General features: G+C 41.8%; 1 protein-coding gene across 1 annotated transcript; it reads right to left on the bottom strand.

Annotated features, from left to right (window-relative positions):
- Positions 1-20,125: 20,125 nt before the first annotated feature.
- LOC139181993 (melanoma-associated antigen B2-like) lies at positions 20,126-21,904 on the bottom strand. Its single transcript, XM_070785470.1, has one exon. The coding sequence runs from the start codon at positions 21,845-21,847 to the stop codon at positions 20,588-20,590; it is 1,260 nt and encodes a 419-aa protein (XP_070641571.1). The 5' UTR covers positions 21,848-21,904; the 3' UTR covers positions 20,126-20,587.
- Positions 21,905-22,113: the final 209 nt, after the last annotated feature.

Raw genomic sequence — 22,113 nt, forward strand, 5'->3', positions numbered from 1 at the left:
CAAACAACAGCAGAATAATCTCCAAAATATATAAATAGCTCAGGCACCTCTGTGTCAAATAAACAATCCCATAAAAAAGTAGGCAGAGTGTATAAACAAACATTCCTTCAAAGAAGACATACAGATGACCAAAATGCATATGAAAAGATGCTCAACATCACTAATTATCAGAGAAATGCAAATGATAAGTACACCAGCCAGGATGGTCATCATCCCCAAATCTGCAAACAATAAATGATGGAGTGTAGAGAACAGTCACTATGGAGAACATTAGGGAAGCTCCATGAAAAACTAAAAATAGAGTTACCATATGATCCAGCAATCCCACTCTTGGCACATATCCAGAGAAACCTATGATTCATAAATACACATGCACCCAACCTTCATTATAACACTATTTACATTAGCCAAGACATGGAAGTAACTTAAATGTCCATCTACAGAGAAATGAATAATGCAGATGTGGTACAATGGAATATTACTCAGCCATAAAAAAAGAGATAATGCCATGTGCAGCAACATGGATGGACCTAGGGAATGTCATACTAAGTAAGACACAGAAACACAAACATCATATGACAACACTCATATGTAGAATCCAATTTTTAAAAATGACACAAATGAACTTATTTACAACATAGAAAGAGACTTTGGGATACCTAAAACAAGCTTATGGTTACCATTGGAGAAATGTTGAGGGAGGGATACATTAGGAGCTTGGGATAAACATATACAACTGTCGTGTTGGACTCTTTGTGACTCCATAAACTGTAGTCCAACAGGCTCCTCTGTCCATGGAATTTCCAGGCCAGAATACTGGAGTGAGTTTCCATTTCCTACTCAAGGGGATCTTCCCGATCAGGGGACCGAACGTGCTTCTCTTGTGTCTCCTCCACTGGCAGGTGGATTCTTTACCATTGCACCACCCGGGAAGTCCACATACACAACTGTGTATACTAGAGATAACCAAAAAGGACCTACTATATAGCAGAGAGAACTCTACTCAATATTCTGTAATAAACTGTATGAGAAAAGAATCTGAAAATGAAGGAATACATGTGTATGTATAACTGAGTCACTTTGTTATACACCTGAAACTAACACAACACTGTAAATCACTTATACTCCAGGAAAATAAGACAAAAAAATAATACCACCATAATATTCAGCAATCCCACTCCTGGGAAAATATCCAGAGAAAATCATAATTCGAAAAAGTTACAGCACCCAATGTTCATTGCAGCATTATTTACAATACCTATGACATGGAAGCAACCTAAATGTCCATCAACAGAGGAGTAGATAAAGACGTGGTCTGTAAATACAAAGGAGTATTACTCAACCATAACAAAGAATGAAAGAATGCCATCTGCAGCAACATGGGTGTACCCAGGGATTGTAATGCTAAGCGAATTAAGTCAGACAAAGACAAGTATATCCCTCCTATGTGCAATCTAATTTTAAAAAGTGATAAAATGAACTTATTTACAAAACAGAAAGATGATGAAAACAAACTTATGGTTACTAAACGGGAAACGTAGTGAGGGAGGGAGAAATCAGCAGCTTGAGATAAACATACACACACCATTATATATGAAATAGATAACCAACAAGGACCTCCTACGTAGCACAGGAAACTCTAATCAATATTCTGTGATAACCTATATGAAAAAAGAAACTGAAAAATAATGAATGTACATAAATGTATAACTGAATCACTTTGCCATATACCTGAAATTAACACAATATTGTAAATCAACTGTACTCCAATAACATTTAAAAAATAGACTACCTGGGCATATATCTGAAGAAAACCATAATTCGAGTAGGTACAAGCACACCCATGGTCACTGCAGCACTGTTTACAATAGCCAAGACATGGAAACTACCTACAGGTCCATGAATAAAAATGTGATACATAAATACAATGGAATCATACTCAGCCATAAAAAAGAATGAAAGAATGTCATTTGCAGCACCGGATGGGCTTAAGAGATTTTCATAATGAATGAAGTAAGTCAGACAAAGACAAATACCATATTATATCACTCAAAGGTACTATCTAATTTTAAAATATGACACAAATGTACTTATTTAAAATACAGAAACAGACTCTCACATTCTGAAAACAGACTTACGATGACTAAAGGGGAAACATGGCGGGGGGATGGATACATTAGAAATTGGGATGAACATACACAAACCAGCAATATATAAAATAGATAGCCGAAAAGGCCCTCCTATATAGCATAGGCAACTCTACTCAATATTCTGTAATAACCTATATGGGAAAGAATCTGGAAAAGATTGAATATATATGTAACTGAATCACTTTGCTGTGCACCTGAAACACAAGATTGTAAGTCAATAATTCTCCAGTAAAAGTATTTTTTTAAAAAAGGATATCCATCTGTAACAATATCTACAGGCAATCACCTTCAGTTCAGTTCAGTCACTCAGTCGTGTCCGACTCTTTGCGACCCCATCAACCGCAGCACGCCAGGCCTCCCTGTCCATCACCAACTGCCAGAGTCCACCCAAACCCATGTCTGTTGAGTCAGTGATGCCATCCAACCATCTCATCCTCTGTCATCCTCTCTCCTCCTGACCTCAATCTTTCCCAGCATCAGTGTCTTTTCAAATGAGTCAGCTCTTCGCATCAGGTGGCCAAAAGCATGAGTAAAAAACTCCATGACCTCCATAAAGCAAGGTTTCCAGTCCAGGAGCAAGGCGTTTATCTCCCGATTCAGAGGACCCTCATTAATAACAGGTTTAATAAAATTTTGTCACAGTCATCCAATAGCCAACTTCCTATTAGCCAATCCCAACACATGTAACAGTCAGACATAGTTAAACATAGGCAAATAAATCCAAAGACCTGGGACCTTAAAGTAGTGTTTGGGGCTCTAACCCAATTGTTGAATACCTCAGCAGCTCTAACTTCTTGCACTGTCCCCTCAGGAGGGTCCCTAACCAACCCCTCATCCTAGCCTCTGGATTTTATCCAGATGCAAGAAACTCCACTAGGCGGGACCCTAACCCACAGGGTTGTTGTCATTGTTCAGTTGCTCAGGTGTGTCTGACTCTTTGCCACCCCATGGACTATGACATGCCAGGCTTCCCTGTCCTTCACTGTCTCCTGGGGTTTGCTCAAACTCGTTTCCATTGAGTTGGTGATGCCATTCAGCAGTCCAGTCCTCTCTAACCCACATCCCTGATGAGATTATTAGACTACTGCTGCTGCTGCTAAGTCGCTTCAGTCGTGTCCGACTCTGTGCGACCCCATAGACGGCAGCCCACCAGGCTCTGCCGTCCCTGAGATTCTCCAGGCAAGAACACTGGAGTGGGTTGCCATTTCCTTCTCCAATGCATGAAAGTGAAAAGTGAAAGTGAAGTCGCTCAGTCGTGTCTGACTCTTAGTGACCCCATGGACTGTAGCCCACGAGGCTCCTCCATCCATGGGGTTTTCCAGGCAAGAGTACTGGAGTGGGGTGCCATTGCCTTCTCTCTTATTAGACTACAGGCACATTCTAACTACACATAGCACATTTAGCTATAGGAACATTATAATGAGGTTACTCACCCCAAAGATATATGATCCAGGAGCTATTCCTTTTCTTAAAAGGAAAGGAACCAAAGAAGCCCAAGGAGCCCAGAGTGCCATGGCTAGGAAACAGGTACCTGAGAGCCGACTTTCTAGACAAACTCAGTCGAGGTGGCCACTCAGGGTGGGTGCTGAGAACCACCAGGGGCTAAGTGCATCAAGCAGATGGTCACAAGTCCTAAATTTCAACTAGGCTGCCCAAACTCACTGAACATGGGCTCACTGACAGATGTGCACAGAAGCCAATACTTATGGCAAGAGCTTTTGAGAAAAGAGCTTTACTGCAAGGCCGACCAAAGCAGGAGGCAAGGTATCAAATCTCTCTTCAATCCAGCAGCCTGGGTGAAATCTAAGGGGTCACGGGAATTTCTAACTTGGAAGCTAATTGGCTAGTCTTAAATTAGTCCATCAGCTACTCAGGTTACAGGAAGCCAGGCTTTCCTTATTGAAGGACTTCTCATTTTGCAATGGCCCTTGGGGCAACATTTGTATTCTCTGAGTTCCCCTAAATTGAGGATCTTGGCTCCAGGGTCATCCTGAGGTCATGGGTTCCTTCTTGGACACATGCAGTTCTTTCTTTGTAAAATGACTCAAAGTGTGATTAATCAACAATCTCTTTGAGGAGGCAAAAGCAATTTAAGCTGGTCAATTGTTTCACATACTGTTTCACTAGCCTTCTGAACTCCAGCACATTAACCAAACTCCAAGACAAAGAAAATCACAGTGAATTCAAATGTTGCCTAGCAAGGACAATCATGTAATAGTCACACCAGAGGATGTAACATAGAATGTGCTTGAGGTAGAATCTTTCCCAGTTGCAAACAACTCAAAGTTCTTAGAATTTTTGTCATTGACCAGTATCTTCCCTCCTAGCTACCCTTTCATCTAAATTACCAATATTTCCACGTATTTAAGTACCAACAGAAAATCTAGAACTTGCCTAGAATTTGCCCAATTACACACAAGATAAAAACAATCAAGTAACCTTCTTAATGGAAAGGTCTCTGGCTCCCTCAAGCCAGGGTAAATGTCACCAGTGCAGGAGTCTCTGGACTCTCTGAGGCCCTCCATCTGAGAATCTGGCCATGCCCACCACTCCCACTGTCTCTCTAGCCCACTAGACAACTTCACTTAAAATGACTTCTCACTGAAGGCTCTGCATTTTCCTAAGGCTCCAAACCTAGACATTGTATTAAAAAACAGAGACATCATTTTGCCGACAAAGGTACCTATATCTATGGATTTTCCAGTAGTCATGTACAAATGTGAGAGTTGGCCTATAAAGAAAGCTGCATCGAAGAATTGATGCTTTCTGACTGTGGTCTTGGAGAAGACTCTTGACAGTCCCTTGGACTGCAAGGAGATCAAGCCAGTCCATCTTCAAGGAATGAACCCTGAATATTCATTGGAAGCACTGATGCTGAAGTCGAAGCTCCAATACTTTGGCCACCTGATGCAAAGAGCCAACTCATTGGAAAAGACCCTGATGCTAGGAAAGAAAGATTTGGGGTAGGAGGAGAAGGGGGCAGCGGAGGACAAGATGGTTCAATGGCATCACTGACGATGCACTTGAGTTTCAGAAAACTCCGGGAGATAGTGAAGGGCAGGGAGGCCTGGTGAGCTGCAGTCCATGGGGTCACAAAGAGTGGGACATGACTTAATGACTGAACAACAACAAGGCTCCAAACTGCCTCACCGCAGGCCATTTACACTTGCTTTCAACTCCAACTGCCTGCCCTCCTTACCCCTGCTTTTGACTTGTTCTTTCAGCAGTCCCCAACCTTTTTGGCACCAGGGACTGGTTTTGTAGAAGACAATTTTTCCACAGACTGGAAATGGGGGATGGTTTGGGGATAATTCAAGCACATTACATTTATTGTGAATTTTATTTCTAATCTAAATGCTGCTGCTGATCTCACAGGAGGTGCTGGTTGGAGGCCTGAAGTTTGGAGAACCCTGCTTTTGGTCATAGAGAGTATCTCACCATCTTTTCATATAATAGTACCTCCTAGACTCTAAAATTCAATGGACAGGATCTTGTTTTGGAGGTTGCTGTTGTTCCAGTTTTTTAAAAAGCATCCACAGTACTAGTAAGCCTACCAAAAAGGTCATTCTCAGAACTTCTCTCTTGGTCCACTGTTTACGACTCCCTGCTCCCAATGCAGGGGGCATGGGTGGGTTCGATGCCTGGTTGGGGATGGTCCAGCATGCTTCACAGCCAACAGAAAAAATAAAGAGCTCCTTCTCAAATAATAATTGGGAAATAAACAAGAGAGTAAGCATGCGGCCTAATCCATTAGAATTTATCTTACATTCCTAAATAATATAAGCAAATACAAGCATATAACTTTAATTTTTAGAAGAAAAAGCACAAGAAGGAGTTAGGTAAACCAAAAATTAACAGTCTTTTCCTTATTTATACTTTTTCTTTCTGCTTTTATTGATTAAATATAAAGTGCCTACTGTACACTTTGCAGATGGCACCCCACTCCAGTACTCTTGCCTGGAAAATCCCATGGATGGAGGAGCCTGGTGGGCTACAGTCCATGGGGTTGCACAGAGTCAGACAGGACTGAGCGAATTAACTTTCACTTTTCACCTTCATGCACTGGAGAAGGAAATGACAACCCACTCCAGTGTTCTTGCCTGGAGAATCCCAGGGACGGGGGAGCCTGGTGGGCTGCCGTCTATGGGGTCGCACAGAGTCAGACACGACTGAAGCGACTGAGCAGCAGCAGCAGCACACTTTGCATTATGCTCAGACTACAATCCCAAATAAGACCAAATATCTGCTCTTTTTTTAAAAAAACACTTTATTGAGATATGATTATCATATAAAAAAACTGTACTCATTTAATGTATACAACTCGATGTTTGGAAATAAATATACACTTCTGAGGATGAAATGGCTGGATGGCATCACTGATTCGATGGACGTCAGTCTCAGTGAACTCCGGGAGTTGGTGATGGACAGGGAGGCCTGACGTGCTGCAATTCATGGGGTTGCAAAGAGTCGGACACGACTGAGCGACTGATCTGATCTGATCTGATACACTTCTGAACCACCGCTACAGTCTATGCCATAAACATGTTCATTACCTCCAAAAGTTTCCTCCTATACTCTTTATTGATTTACTCATTTATTTTTGTGGAGGTGAGGAGGAGCAAGGACAATTAACAATCCTTTTAGCAAAAGTTTAAGTATCCAATATGGAATTGTTAAGTATAGGCTCTATGCTCCACATTACATTTCTAGAAATTATTCATCTTGTATAACTGAAAATCTGTGTCCTTTGACAATCACTTCCACATTACGCCTCCTCCCAGGCCCTGGCAATCACCATCCTACCCTGCTTCTATCAGTTTGCCTGTTTTAGATTCCTCATTTAAGTGGTATCATGTATTTGTCATTCTGTGTCTGGCTTATTTCACTTAGCACAATGTCTTCTAGGTCATCTCTGTTATTGCAAATGAAAAAGTTTCCTTCTTTTTAAGGTTGAATAGTACTCCATTATGGGCTTCCCAGGTAGCTCAGTGGTAAATAATCCACCTGCCAATGCAGGACACACAGGAGACTCAATCGATCCCTGGATTGGGAACATCCCCTGGAGGAGGAAATAGCAACCTGCTCTAGTATTCTTGCCTGGAAAATCCCATGGTCAGAGGAGCTTGGCAGGCTACCTTCCATGGGGTCAAAAAAGAGTCAGACACAACTGAGTGACTGAGGACACACACACACAACACTCCATTTTACATATATATATATATATATATATATATATACATATATATATATATATAAATAGAGAGAGAGAGAGAGAGCGCATATATTTATCCATTCATTCATCAAAGGACATTTAGGCTGTTTCCCTGTATTGATTATTGTGAATAATGTTGCAACAAATATGGGAATGCTGATATCTCTTGGAGAGTCTAATTTTAACTCCTTTGGATAGATACTCAGAAGTGGATTTGCTGAATCATATCATAATTCGATTTTTAATTTTTTGAGAAACCTCAATACTATTTTCCACAGTGGTTTCACCCATTACATTCTCATTAACAGCATAAAAGAGTTGTTTTCTAAATGCTTGCACTTACTCAGCTTACTCTCTACTGGAGAGAGAGCAAAACAATCAACTTGTCAAATTATTGTTGTGGCAAAAACATTTAACATCAAATCTACTCTCAAAATTTTAGGCACACAATACAGTATTGTTAAATACAGGCACAATGGTGCACAGCAGATTTCTGGAATTTATTCAATGAATAACTGAAACATTATATCAAGTGAAAAGCAACTGTCCATTTCTCCCTCCCATGGCCCCTCTGTGTTTCAATGTGTTTATAAACTTTAGATAACTCATATAAGTGAAACCATGCAGCATTTGTCCTTCTGAGACTGGTTTATTTCATTTAGAATGATGTCCCTGTGGTTTCTCCATGTTGTCCCATATAACAACATTTCTTTACTTTTTAAGGTGAAATTATATCCCATCATCTGCATCTACCACATGTTCTTTATCCATTTATCTGTTGGTAGATTTTGGGTTGTTATCAAATCTTGGCTATTGTAAATAATGGTGCAATGAACACAGGAGTTAAGATGTCTCTTTGAGATACTGACTTCACTTCCTTTGGATGTACAATTGACTCTTGAACCATGTGGAGTTTAGAAGTACAGTCACAATCCCTGTATAATTTTGACTCTGCCCAAACGTAACTAATAATAACCTACTGTTGACTGGAAGCCTTACTGATAAGCAGTCAAGGCATATTTTGTATGCTATAAGTATTTTCTACTGTATTCTTACGATAAAGTAAGCTAGAGAAAAAATGTTACTAAGTAAATTATAAGAGAAAATATATTCACAGGACTGTATTTATCAACATTGTAAGTTTACAGCATCCATTTATAAGAAAAATTGGCTCCAAGTCATCTATATTGTCTTATATGACACAAAAGACTATACACATGAGACACTAAATATCAAACATGAAAAAATAATATGAATAGAAATTCATATTTATTTACAGGTATAATGACTCAAGCTTTGATAATGAAGCAGCAATATGACTGCTTTATAGTAGCCTAGTGTAATCGATAGGATTGCTTCATGGTAGTGGAGCATATACAGTAATGAATGAATAGCTAAAAATTTTTATAGCATACACTATTTTGGTAATACTTAAAATACAGTACTTAAAACATTGTTACTTTAAGAGAAAACATTTACCTGTGATGACAGGCTGATAGGCAGTTTATCCATTGACAAGAGAGAGATGGGACAGTGTGCAATAATACAAATCTTTGAAACTAAAGTTATAAAACAATAATAAAATGAAACATTATTAATTTTATATTAAATATCACTCACCTTCTGCCTATGCAATGGTAGGCTATCCATTTCAATACAAGTCTTGCACGCAAATTCTTCATGATGAATACTTAGCTGGTAATGATGATGAAGATGATGACACAGAAACATCTCATACAGTCCTTGCCTACAGTTATTAGCTCTTAGAACAAAGACACTCACACACATACTCAACAGATAAGCTGATTACCCATATGGCACAATGATTATTTACTACTCATTGACTGGAAGTGGATCATCATGAAGGTCTTCATTCCTGACACCTTCTTGCTGAGTAGGCTGAAGAGGAGGAGGAAGAGGAGGGGTTGACCTTGATGAGTGGCAGAGATGGAAGAGTGGAGGAGGTGGAAGGGGAGGCAGGGGAAGTAGGCACACTCAGTGTATCTTTATGGAAATACATTGTAATTTCTGTCTGAAGATTTTGCTTTTTCATTTCTCTAAAAACGTTTCTGTGTGTTATCAGTCCTCCTTCCACCATTTGCTTTCATTTCAGTGCCTTTATCATAGAAGGGTCCATGCCATACAAGAGTCAAAAGCAGTCTTGAGTCCTCAGAACGCTTCTGCCAGATTGTCTAATGTCAATTTGTTTTCTGGCACTGCTTCTTCTACATCTTGTTCCTCATCATCCAGCTCTGGTTCGGAACCATTCATCTCCATCAAGTCATATTTTGTTAATTCCTCTGCTGTAGTGTCTGTTAGCTCTTGGGTTTTTCCAAGATCTGTATTTTGGGATTCTGCACCCCCTCCCACCCTTTCATGTCTTATCCACAGTCTCTTTCTTGATTTCCTTGACTGACTCTGTCACAAATCCTATGAAGGCATGCAAAACACCTGGACAGTTTTCTTTAGCAGGAATTTATTGTTTGGGCTTTCATGGTCTTTGTGTGTGTGTGTGTGTGTGTGTGTGTGTGTGTCTGACAACAATTGCGTCTTCAGTTGTGTAATCCTTCCAGACTTCATGATATTCTATCAGGGTTCTCTTCCATAGTATTGACAATCATTTTCATAGAGTACCCTGTGTAATGACCCTTAAAGGTCCCTTTGACCCTCTGATCTATAGGCTGACTTAGAGATGTTGTGTTTAGGGGAAAGGAGACACTTTGACGGCTTCAGTGTTGAACTCATGGGGTTCTGGGTGGCCAAGGGCATTGTCCGATATCAAAAGAATTTTAAAAGGCAGTCAATAACCCCCAAGGTACTTCCTGAATTCAGGGATGAAGCACTGATGACACCAATCCCCACAAAGGTTCCTGTTGTCCGGCCTTCTGGTTGTACAACCAAAAGACTGACAGATGGTGTTTATCATTTCCCTTGAAGGCTCAGGGTTAGCAGCCCTATAGGTTAGGGGAGTCTTGATCATTTGCACAAAAACCTGACAGCGTTTGCACAAAATCATAGAAGTAGCCTCTTTCTGTCACAAATCCTGGAGTTCACTTCCCTTCTTTACCAATCTGTGTACTTTGTGGCAAATCCCCCAGAATAGGGCACTTTCATCTGCATTAAAACCTGTCCGGACAGATCTGTTTTCTCCTCAGGGATTTTTTTTTTTTAATTCCTTGGAGTACAGTTGATTTACAATGTTGTATAAGTCTCAGGTGTACTACAAAGTGATTCAGTTATACCTATACATATATCCATTCTTTTAAAGAATATTTTGTCATATAAGTTATTACAGAATATTGAGTTTCCTGCTCTATAGAGTAGATACTTGTTGGCCATCTACCTTATATACAGAATGTGTATATACACATATATGTTCATCTCAAGCTTCTGATTTATTGCTCCCTGCCCCATTTGCTCTTTGGTAACCATAAGTTCATTTTGTATACCTGTTCAGTCTGTTTCTACTTTTTAAATAAGTTCCTTTGTATCATTTTTAAAAATTATATTCCACATATGAGTGATATTTATCTTTGTCTGACTTCACTTAATATGAAAATCTCAAGGATGTCCATTGTCTCCACGTTTTCTCAACATAATTTTAGAAGCCCTAGCTGTGGCAATCAGAGTAGAGAAGATATAAAAGGAATCCAAGTTGAAAAAGAAGTAAAACGCACTGTTTGCAGATGACATGATACTATCACATCATGACAAATAAATGGGGAAGCGATGGAAACAGTGAGAGACTTTATTTTTTATTTTTTTTTGGCCTCCAAAATCACTGCAGATGGTGACTGCAGCCATGAAATTAAAAGATGCTTGCTCCTTGGAAGAAAAGCTTTGATCAACCTAGACAGCCACAGGATTGAAAAGGTCAGTTTTCATTCCAAATCCCAAAGAAAGGTAATGCCAAAGAATGCTCAAACGACTGCACAATTGCACTCATCTCACACACTAGTAAAGTAATGCTCAAAATTCTCCAAGCCAGGCTTCAACAATATGGGAACCATGAACTTCCAGATGTTCAAGCTGGTTTTAGAAAAGGCAGAGGAACCAGAGATCAAATTGCCAACATCCATCGGATTATCAAAAAAGCAAGAGAGTTCCAGGAAAACATCTATTTCTGCTTTATTGACTATGCCAAAGCCTTTGACTGTGTGAATCACCACAAACTGTGGAAAATTCTTAAAGAGATAAGAATACCAGACCACCTGACCTGCCTCTTGAGAAATCTGTATGCAGGTCAGGAAGCAACAGTTAGAACTGGACATGGAACAACAGACTGGTTCCAAATAGGGAAAGGAGTATGTCATCTTGGAATGGTGGCAACCATGACTGCAGACCCAAAGTGTGCTACACAACAAGTAACTCAACTTTTTCATATAATGTCATGACTTCTGTTTCTTGAGAGCACTTCCAGCACCACTAGCAGCACTTCATATGAGTTCAACGGTGTTATTGCCAGTCCAGGTTCAATGCAGGATACTGGATGCTTGGGGCTAGTGCACTGGGACGACCCAGAGGGATGGTATGGGGAGGGAGGAGGGAGGAGGGTTCAGGATGGGGAGCACATGTATACCTGTGATGGATTCATTTTGATATTTGACAAAACTAATATAATTATGTAAAGTTTAAAAATAAAATAAAATTTAAAAAAAAAAAAAAGGTTTACGGTCTCGTACTAAACACAGTGAGAAATACCTGAGAACCACTGGTGACCACTTTTTTTGCGATCACAGTTTACTACAGAAACTGCTCATCAGAGATGAATAGTGCTATTCATGGTCCATAAGTGTGTGTGTGTGTCTGTGTGTGCACAACTTTTGATAAATTTAACCTTTTCATATTTGTGTATATTTTATGGCAGTAAGTGATAAAATAGACTAGTATCTATATAAATTTTATGCATTCATGACACCTTTCCCTTAATTTTTTATATTTCTAGGCTATGCATGTCACCTGTGAGTTTTTTCAGGCTATCTCAAATCTCGGAATAGTTTTCCAATGTATTTATTGAAAAAAATTCATCTATAAGTGGACCTGCACAGTTCAATCTTGTGTTGTTCAAGGGTCAACTACATACTCAGACGTGGAAATGCTGAGTCGTACGATAGTTACAGTTGTGATTTTCTGAGGAACCTCCACACTGTTTTCCATAGTGGCTGTGCCAATTTATATTCCCAGCAACTGTGTGCAAAGGTTCCCTTTTCTCAACACCCTTGCCAACACTTCTTATCACTTGGCTTTTTGATAATAGTTCTCCCAACAGGTATGAGGTGATCTGTTATTGTGGTCTGGATTACCATCTCACTGATGATTAGTGATGCTGAGCCCCTGTTCACATAGCTGTTGGCCATTTCTATGTCTTCCTTAGAAAATATTTAGGTTCTTTGCTCGTTTTTTAGTTATTTTTAATTAATTAGTCTGTAATTGAGTTGTATGAGTTCCTTTTATAATTTACATATTAACTTATCAGATATATGGCTTGCAAAGTTTTTCTATTTCACCTTTTCATTTTGTTGATTGTTTCCATTGCTCTACAGAATCTTTTTAATTTGATGTAGCCCCACTGATTTTTCTTTTTCTTGTCTGTGTTTCTGTTGTCAAATTAAAAACAAAAAAACACGAAACTTTGCCATGACCAATGACAAGGAGCTTTCCCCTATGTTTTCTTCTAAGAATTTTATGATTTCTGGCCTCATTTTAAAGTCTTGAATCCATTTTTTTGAGTATGATGCAAGATAAGACTCTAGTTTTACTCTTTGCAGGCAGATTTTCCGTTTTTTCAACACTATTTGTTGATTGAGGATACATTTTTTTTTTTCCTTTTGTATTCTTAGTGCCGTTGTTAAGGATTACTTGTCTATATACGCATGGGTTTATACATGGCTGTATTCTGTTCAGTTGATCTGTATGTCTATGTTTATCCTGGTATCACACTGTCTTGAACTATAGTTCAAAATCAAGAAGCACCGTACTTACACCTTTGCTCCTCTTTGTCAAGATTACTTTATCTCTTCAAGTTCTTTTGAGGTGTCATATGAATTTTAGCCTATTACTCTGGAAAATTCCACTGGAATTATGACACACATTACATTAAATCTGTAAATCACTTTGGGTAGTATGAATATTTTAACAATGTGAATTCCTCCAATCCATATACTTGGGACATCATTTTATTTGTGTCTTTTCCACTTTCTTCAATCAATGTCTCCTTGTTTTCAGTGTATAGATCTTTTACTTCCTTGGTTAAATTTATTTCTAAGTGTTTTATTCTTTTTGACGTTTTTGAAATAGAACTGTTTTCTTAATTTTTTTCAGATAGTTTGTTTTTAATGTTTACAAACACAACTGAGTTTTGCGTGTTATTTTGTGTCCTGCAGCTTTGTTGAATTCATTTTTTAGTTCTAACATTTTCCTGGACACTCGGAACATTCACCCCACTCTCACTTTCCCCCACCAAGAAAGGTCACAATCTCTCTTGGTACTGAACTGTGCCAGCCTGAGACAAGGGCTAATGCCAATAAAGTCAAATTGCTGTTCTTACCCATTTCGAGTACAGCTGATCTAAGCTATATGCTTACCTGTGGTAATGCAATTTCTTAATTGCATTCTGGACCTTCTATAAAGGTATTTTGTTACTTATACAATGTTAAAATCCGGGCTGCTGAGGGGATACAGGGGCTGGGTCCCATTCCACTGTATTACAGATGCCACTCAGTCAGGACCGTTTTCTTTATTTCCCGATACCAACAATTTTTCTGTGTTCATTCACATTGGCAAGCAAATGCCAGTTCTCTTGACATGTTATCTTGTTCTGAACCACAAAGGGAGATTCAAGGACTTGATTCATTATACAAAATACCAAAACCTTTATACTTACACTGAAATACAGCAATAAGTGGGATATACTTTGTTCATAAACACAGATATGGAAGTCAAATAAACTTTCAATTACAAGGAAAAGTATTTTAAGAGTACCAAAAAAGAAAAAGAAAGCCCTAAACAGAAAAAGATACATCTCCCAGTTACTGAGGTCAAGTAAGAACAAAAGAAGACATGAAATATGTTCCTTTCAGCTCCATCTTGGCACTCAGTTACTTGGAATACTTACTCCTGTTTTCAATCACAAGATGAAGCATCTGCCCTGGATGTCACTATGTGGGAGGAGCTGGAAGACTTGGTTCTGCAACGTGCCCTGCCCATGGCAGTAGTGCTCTGTCTTTCTCAGCTCTCAAGGCCTCTATCTTCCTCATCCTATGATGGAATTCAGGACCTCCCAGGGCTGATATCAGTAAATGGAAGCTACAGAACCCCAGTGGTCCTGGGTGGCTATTTCTTTCACTTCTTTTGAAGGGGCTTTACATATATATCTGACAATTCCTTCTCTGACCTGAGATCGCCCTCCTTACACCAAAGGTCTCAAGCCCCTGACAACTGTACTGTGAGCGAGATGTTCAGCTTGAGAGCTCTGCCTGGAGCCTTCTTATACCTAATATTCTGGGGGTGTTGCTTTCCTCAGTCCAGATGCATGGCTATCTTCCTATAGGCCCTTGCTCCTTTGATAAATGGCTTCTTGGGAAATGTCACATCCCTGAAAAGCCCCAAGCAGTTTCTCTACTGCAAGTGTTGCAGAGAAGGAGTCCCTGTCCTAGGAGTGAGGCGAGATGGGAAATCCATGGCATAAGTAAGGGGGCCCAGGTAGAGACGTGTGAGAGAAACAAACATGGTAACCTGTGTCAGGAGCCGTGTTAGGCATTACTGACAAAATGGAGGTGTGGCCCAAACCCCCTCTCCTCATCCCGCAGGCACAGTCCTGGGATGAAAGAGTTAGGTTTTGTGATTCTGACTTGTTCTTTCTTCGGTTGAGTTGGCTGGAAAGAACGTTAAGGTGCTTATTGTTCTTCAGAGAACTATGAGAAAGCACAAAGCCTTCTGCAGTTGTGCCCATAAAATAATCTATAAAGTAACCATTGGCATTTGTTCAAGGATTTTTACAAAGAATGTCCCAGGGTGAGCATGTAGGCCGCAGCTTGAGGCCATGGGAAGGATTGTTATCTGAGACCTGTTTGTGAGGGAAATGTTGATGGCAAAGGAAGTTTGCTGAGTTTAGGGTTTAGGAATAATTAAGAATAGCGAGAAGCCTTTTTAGGAGAGAGTGAGCTTAGGATACTAGGGGCAAGCAGAATTTAGAAAGGTAAGAAATAAACTGAGGGATGTGGTATGCAGCCCAGACATAAGCATGAGTTACAATGTAATCACAAGTAAACACCATTCTGAGAGAATGGCTGAAACAGGAACTCTGTTTAAAGGGCAACAATGAGACAATAAATCTGGGTGAGGGGGAACTGAAAAATGTCAAACCTCTGACCTAATGCTTTTGTCAAAGTATAAAAGAAGACCTGATGCTTGAAATAAACATGTAGGTCCGTACCTCGAGTCAGAGGCTACATCATTCTTGGCCGGCACCGCTCATCCCTTCAGGCTGATTCCCTGGCTGCTGGAGCTGGACTCCGGCAAACCTGTCCCTTCTCTCCTTCAGCCAGACTTCACAGGGAACTTATGTTCGAATACATAAACTTTATATTTTATGTCTAATAGATATTTCTTTATACAAAGAAATGGCTCTGAGATGACTTGTTTTTGAATCCTGATCTTTGGAGCTTATGTGTAACCGTAAAGCTTTCAGATCTTTTAAGCTTATCCGAGACTTCATATATATGGACAGATGATCCTATTGTCAGCAAACATCATTGCTTTGTTTCTTCTCTTCACATGTCACATTTATTTTAGTTTTATTATTATTATTGCTCTAGCTATGTATTACAATATAATAGTTTGACCTGAGAGTCCTTCTTCTTATTGCTTCTGATACATTTCACAGTAATGAAAATAAAAGGGGAATTAAGGGCACAAGGTCAGCTCAGGCTTGCAGGAGTGAGAGGGTGAGCTTTAGACTAACTCAACTCAAGGGCCTACGACCACCCTTGCCACTTACCAGCCATGGGAAGTTTGTCAGATCATTAAACTCTCTGAGAGCGCCTCAGGCTCTTTATCTGTGAAGTGAGTTTGAGAAGCCCTGTCTGGAAGGACTGGTGGCATGGTAATTGTAAAGCATCTACCACAGTGCCTGGAAGGCACCATATGCCTCCTTTCTCATGACTGGTGGCTGCACTTTCCATCAAAGATCTGACCTCCCTTAGGCCTGAAATAGGACCACTTTAGTGGCTCAGCAGTAAAGTATCTGCCTATGGTACATACAGGAACTTCAGGAGACCTAAATCAGTCCCTGGGTTGGGAAGATTCCCTGGAGGAGGAAATGGCAACCCACTCCAGTTTTTCCCTGAAGAATCCCATGGACAGAGGAGCCTGGGGGCTACAGTCCATGAATCAAAAAAGAGCCAGGCACGACTTAGTGATTCAACAATGACAAAAAGAAGGCCTGATATAAAGAAGTAAGGGAAAGCCTTGCCTGACAGCCCTCCCCGGAGCTTTCTAGAACTGATATCAAAGGGTATGGCATGACACTCTTTGTCTCTATTCAAGGATGGGTCCACTCCTCAGTCTGCACTCAGGCTCCAAAATTTGACTTCTGGTGGGGCCTGGGGAATCCCCTCCTTCTGGACCTGAGGCTTATCTCCTCATAGTAAGACCCATACCTCCCTGGGAGCCTGGAGGAGGAAATGAGGGCGGCCTTATCTAGCTACTCCTGCCCATAGTCTCACAAGGATGAAAGCTCTAGAAGCTGATTGAGGATAAAAGACAGTTCCTCTCAGGGTCCCAAATCAGGGTTTCAAATCAGGGTCCCAAATTTGACTCTCAGCCAAGCCCAAGATCCCCCCCTCTGTTGACATGGGACCACCACCATCAGACCAAAACCCTAACTTTCCTGCTACTCCTCGGTCAGAACTGAAGGGTCCCTTGGGCTGACAACTCTGCCTGGGGCCTTCTAGCCTGATACTAGGGAGGATTCTACGTGGTCATCCTGGTATGTGGGTTCCCACATTCTTTACCATCCTCACCCTGACTTAGAAATAACCTTGAAATATTTACAACCTGGAAATATTCACTGACTTACCTTAAAGCTTCTCCCCTCAAGCCCCCAATTCCCTGAGACCCGCGAGGAAGAGGTGGAATTTGCCTCATTGGGCCACCACAGCCTGTGGTCTTCCGAGGCTAACAGTAGTGGAAGGAATAAGTTCTGCCCCATTGTTTTGAGGTGGGTGGTCTTTTCAGTCATCAGGGTCCTTATCTTACCTTCTGGCACAATCTGGAAATCATACTTCTATGAGCTGTGGCTGCTCCCTTTGATCAGGATGAGGTTCTTTACCTCCATGAGATGTTCTGGAAGGAAGTGAGTAGGACTCACCATGTCACCAGGCCTAAGTGGCACAGTCTAAGGCCTAACAGGAACAGTGCCCTCTGTAGCCCCCTTCTTTCTGGGAGGGATCCTTCGCTGTCAGTCAGTGCCATCTGTTGATTCCTGTTAGGAACTGGGTACCCTTCCTCAGCTGATAGAGGCTTCCTCCATTAGTCCAAGGACTTTAATGCCCTGAAGCCATTCTCCTTCAGGAAATAAGGGATACACTTACTCTGAAAGCCCTGCCTCTTCCCTCCCAGGGCCCATTACATTTGCAGGACTTTCTAAGAATTTATCTGTAATGGGGTAGTTGGCTGACACACTCCTCATAGAGGACTGTGCAAATGTCATGCCTGGGATTTCCATTCTCTGATGAAGAGCCAGCCTATAAACCAAGGTCCACATCTCCTTGACACCCTCCAGCCAGAAGTCAGGGGGCCCTTGAGCTGGCTAGCTCTTACCTATGCTTCCCAGGGCTAACTGGAGAGGAGGGACTTAGTGTAGCCCTGTCGGCTGGGGTTGAGGGGCTTCCATAGCCACACCCTGGGTCTTCAATTTGACTCTGCACCCTTCCTGGGGCTCTATTCTCTGCTGATCTGAGGCTGAGGACTCTGCTGATTCCCAATGTCCCCACCTTCCCGGGACCTGAGTTAACCACAGCAGCCTGGATTGTTCTGGACTTCATGGGATTGCCAATGAGGACGGGTCTTTACCAGTTGCTACTGTTGTGGCTGGGTCTTTCTATTACCCTCATTCAGGTTTATCACCATCATTTCTGAGAGACTGACCCTCTCTCCTATCTAACCTCAGAACTCGGTCCCAAGACCAAGTTTCTGAGAAGCCTGAAAAATAAGCGAGGCATGCTTAGCCTAACAGTTCTGAGATCCTGTGTCTGAGAGCAGACGGGAGTGCTCTCCCAGTGACCCCCCACCCCATATTCTGGGGTGTTGCTCTCCTCAATCCTCCTCCATGGGGTCCTCATCTTGCTGTGTCTTGGATTAAAGGCTTCTGGGGAAATTCCACATCTCTGCAAACTGTTGAGCTGTGTTTGCTCTGCAGTGCTACAGAGAATGAATGGGTCCCTGTCCCAGGAGTGATGGGAGATGGACAAGCTATAGCCCAAGGAGTCCAAGGAGAGGTGGTAGCCCATCAGGGAAAAAAAAAAAAAGTACATCAATCTATCTCCTCATCAGCCAGGTGAAGGTTCTCATGGCATTTCTGTTCTGATAGATTTACTTTCTATAGGCAAGAGACTGTAAGCAAGATATGGAGAGCCCTTGGTCTTCAGAGGTTATCTAACATGGCCAACGTACATGCTTATACTGGCACAGAATATTGTCTCTTTCATTCATCTGTGAGTAATGAATAAGGTATACGTATTTTTTGTTAAATATATCTGGTATTCTTACTGCTCTGGCTACACATTCCAATCCAGTAGCTTGAGCACAAGGGCATTCTTTTTTTATCACCTAGGACAAATTTTGAAGTGCTGAGAAAAACACTGAAATAAAAGATACAGGGTGGGGACTTTCCTGGTGGTCCAGTGGCTAGCACCCCAGGCTCCCGATGCAGGGGGCCAGGTTCGATCCCTTGTCAGGGAAGTAAATCCCATGTGCCGCAAATAAGATTCAGCACAGCCAAATAAATAAATAAATAAAAAGTAAATAAATAAGGAAAAGGAAATGAAATGTCAAAAGTACTTGTTTAAAAAAAAGACGAGGGTGTGTCTCAGGGTGGGGAGAGAATAGTATGAGTGCTCATGTTAGTTTAGGGCAGGAGTCTAGTCCCAGCTCTGTCAATTACCAGCCTTAAGTATTTTGGCACAAAACCAAACTCTAACTCTATAAGCCTCAGGCTCTCCACTGTGAAGTGAGTTTGATAAGCTCTGTCTGGTAGGATTGGTGGAATATATGTATTTATGGAAAGCATTGGGCACGGCGCCTGTATCTATTGAGACATTAGGGGCAATGGCAGTTATCACTACGATTATCTTGACCTCAGATGTTACATCAGCTGGGTTGTTGTTTTTTTGTTTTTTGGCATCTAAGAGATGTCAGGGACTATGCAGTGTTCTAACTGATAAAAAATAAAAAAAGATCCAACCTCCCCAATCAGCCAAACTTCTGCTTAGCAATGAAACCAAAGTAATATGTTCTCGCCACCCCCTCTTTACCTTGCTTCTTTCTTGTTCGTTCTGATTTAGAGAGTAACTCAGCCTCTTCCAAATAATGACAGCTTCTCTGAGAAACTGTATCTGCATGGGCAGAGGCATGCACTGATTTTTTTTTTTTTTGACTAAATATTGCCAGTACAAGCATGAAGTTTTCTTAAGAGCACATGCTCAATTAATGTTTGTGTAAAAGAAGAACCACGTATAAATCATTTGCTGTAATTTATATTCTCAAACATTCTTGAAAAATATAATCCAATCAAAGTATATATCTTTTACATTTATATAAAGGGAAACTAAACAGAGAGTAAGTAAAGCACACCCAAAATTGAAAAACTTTCAGCTATTTGTCTGTGCATCTATGTTCTGAGCCTTAGTGTGGTGTCTTGCATATTTCTATGGGTATTCTTATCCTAAAGTGTAGTTATTCTCATCTTGGATCACAAAAGTGATTTGAGGATTTCCAGTATGTTATTTCAAAGAACAAAACTCTTAATCCTAAATCTGACAAACAGCAAACAGCATGAGACCCATGTAATTCAAATACTTCTATCATGAACCTAAAATAAACTTTGTTGTAAAAAGTAACAATTGAAAATTGAGGAATAAAAAGTCAACAAGTTATTGATGCATATTCGGAACACAGGTTGACAGGCTTTTCCAACCACAAAGTGAAGAATGGGCTTCAGACCACACTAGGGGCCAGATGAGCGGCTGGATGTGGCCCTGGAGTGGGCACTGGTTGAGGCAGAAGTGCCATCCCTGGCTGCAGCAGAAGTGCCATCCCTGGCCGAGGCCGAAGGGCCAGCACCGGCTAAGGCAGACATGTCAGCCATGGCTGAGGCTGAAGTGCCAGCCCTGGCTGCAGCAGAAGTGCCAGGTCTGGCCGAGGCAGAAGGGTCAGCGCTGGCTGAGGCAGAAGGGCCGGTCCCGGTTGCAGCTCTGGCTCCGGTTCTCTCTGCCTCCTCTCTCAAAGCCTCCTCATAATGTGGCAGTAAGGCGTCAGGGACCAAATTGTTGACCTTGGTCAAAAATTGCAGGACTTTCGTCTTGCTGTTTTCTGTGAGCGCTTTAGGACCCCACAGGAACTCATAGCGAGGGGGATCGCTGCCAGGCACCTGGTTGTATTCCAGGTACTCTTCCTGCACCAGATCTTCTGTGATGAGCTTCCTGGTGTCTCCAAAGATGAAGTGCATTCTTCCATCATAGATGCCCAGAATATTCAGGAACTTCCAGACCTCCTCCTCAGAGGCACGATGGCCATTCAGGTAGATGACACCCAGCAGAGGCATCAGAAGACCATTCTTCGGCAGCCCCCAGTCACCTCTCATAGACTCACTGTCGCTGAGATCTAGGTTGCTCACCAGGGTATAGCAGTGACTGTTGCGCCTGACTTCCTTGAGCACCAGGCCAAACACCATCTCCATGTGCTCAGAGGCCCTGCTGAGGATCTCAGGGAATTGCGCCTTGTACCTTCTGTGGATAACCTTCACCATTTCTGACCTCTTAATTAGCTCCCTCATCTTATACTTTAACAGCATGTACTTCACCAAATTCTCTGACTCCATGGTCAGAAGATCTGTGTGAGAGATCTCAGCAGCAGCTGAGGCCTGGGAGGAATTTTCACCTCCCTGAACTTGGCCCTCGGCACCTCCACCAGATTTCAAGCGTGCTATGCCACCTACTCCAGATCTCGAGCGTGCTGTGCCACCACCACCAGATCTTTTGCGTATAGCACCTGCAGCAGCACTGGTGGTGCCTTGGGCTCCCGGAGGACCCGTGGTGGTGCCAGCAGCACACGAGCTTGAGGGAGCACTCTCTGAATCAGGAGGGGAGGAGGAGGTGGTCTCTTCTCCCCTAGATGTGGTAGCCTGATCATGAAGACCCTGGATCTCAGCCCGGGCCTGGCGACGTTTCTCACGAGCACGGTGCTTACTCTTCTGCCCACGAGGCATGACAGCTGTGGTCAGGGACCGCAGGCAGGGGTCTGGACCAATAGACAGGAGATTGGGGCACCTGGAGGATGGAGAATGAGGTGACATGAGCACGTTAGAACAGGGAGATTCTACCTTGGCTTAATCAAAGGCCACCTCTGCAGGTGTCCTTGAGGACACTGCCCTAGGAACCCACAAGCCTCCTGTTTTCCTGCTCAGCTTGTCTCCTGAGAATCCCAGAGGAAGAACAGAGGCCTTACTATTCCTCTGCATCCTCTCAGCCCTGC

The sequence above is a fragment of the Bos indicus genome, unplaced genomic scaffold (assembly GCF_029378745.1).
Source record: "Bos indicus isolate NIAB-ARS_2022 breed Sahiwal x Tharparkar unplaced genomic scaffold, NIAB-ARS_B.indTharparkar_mat_pri_1.0 scaffold_55, whole genome shotgun sequence".
NCBI lineage: Eukaryota > Metazoa > Chordata > Mammalia > Artiodactyla > Bovidae > Bos > Bos indicus.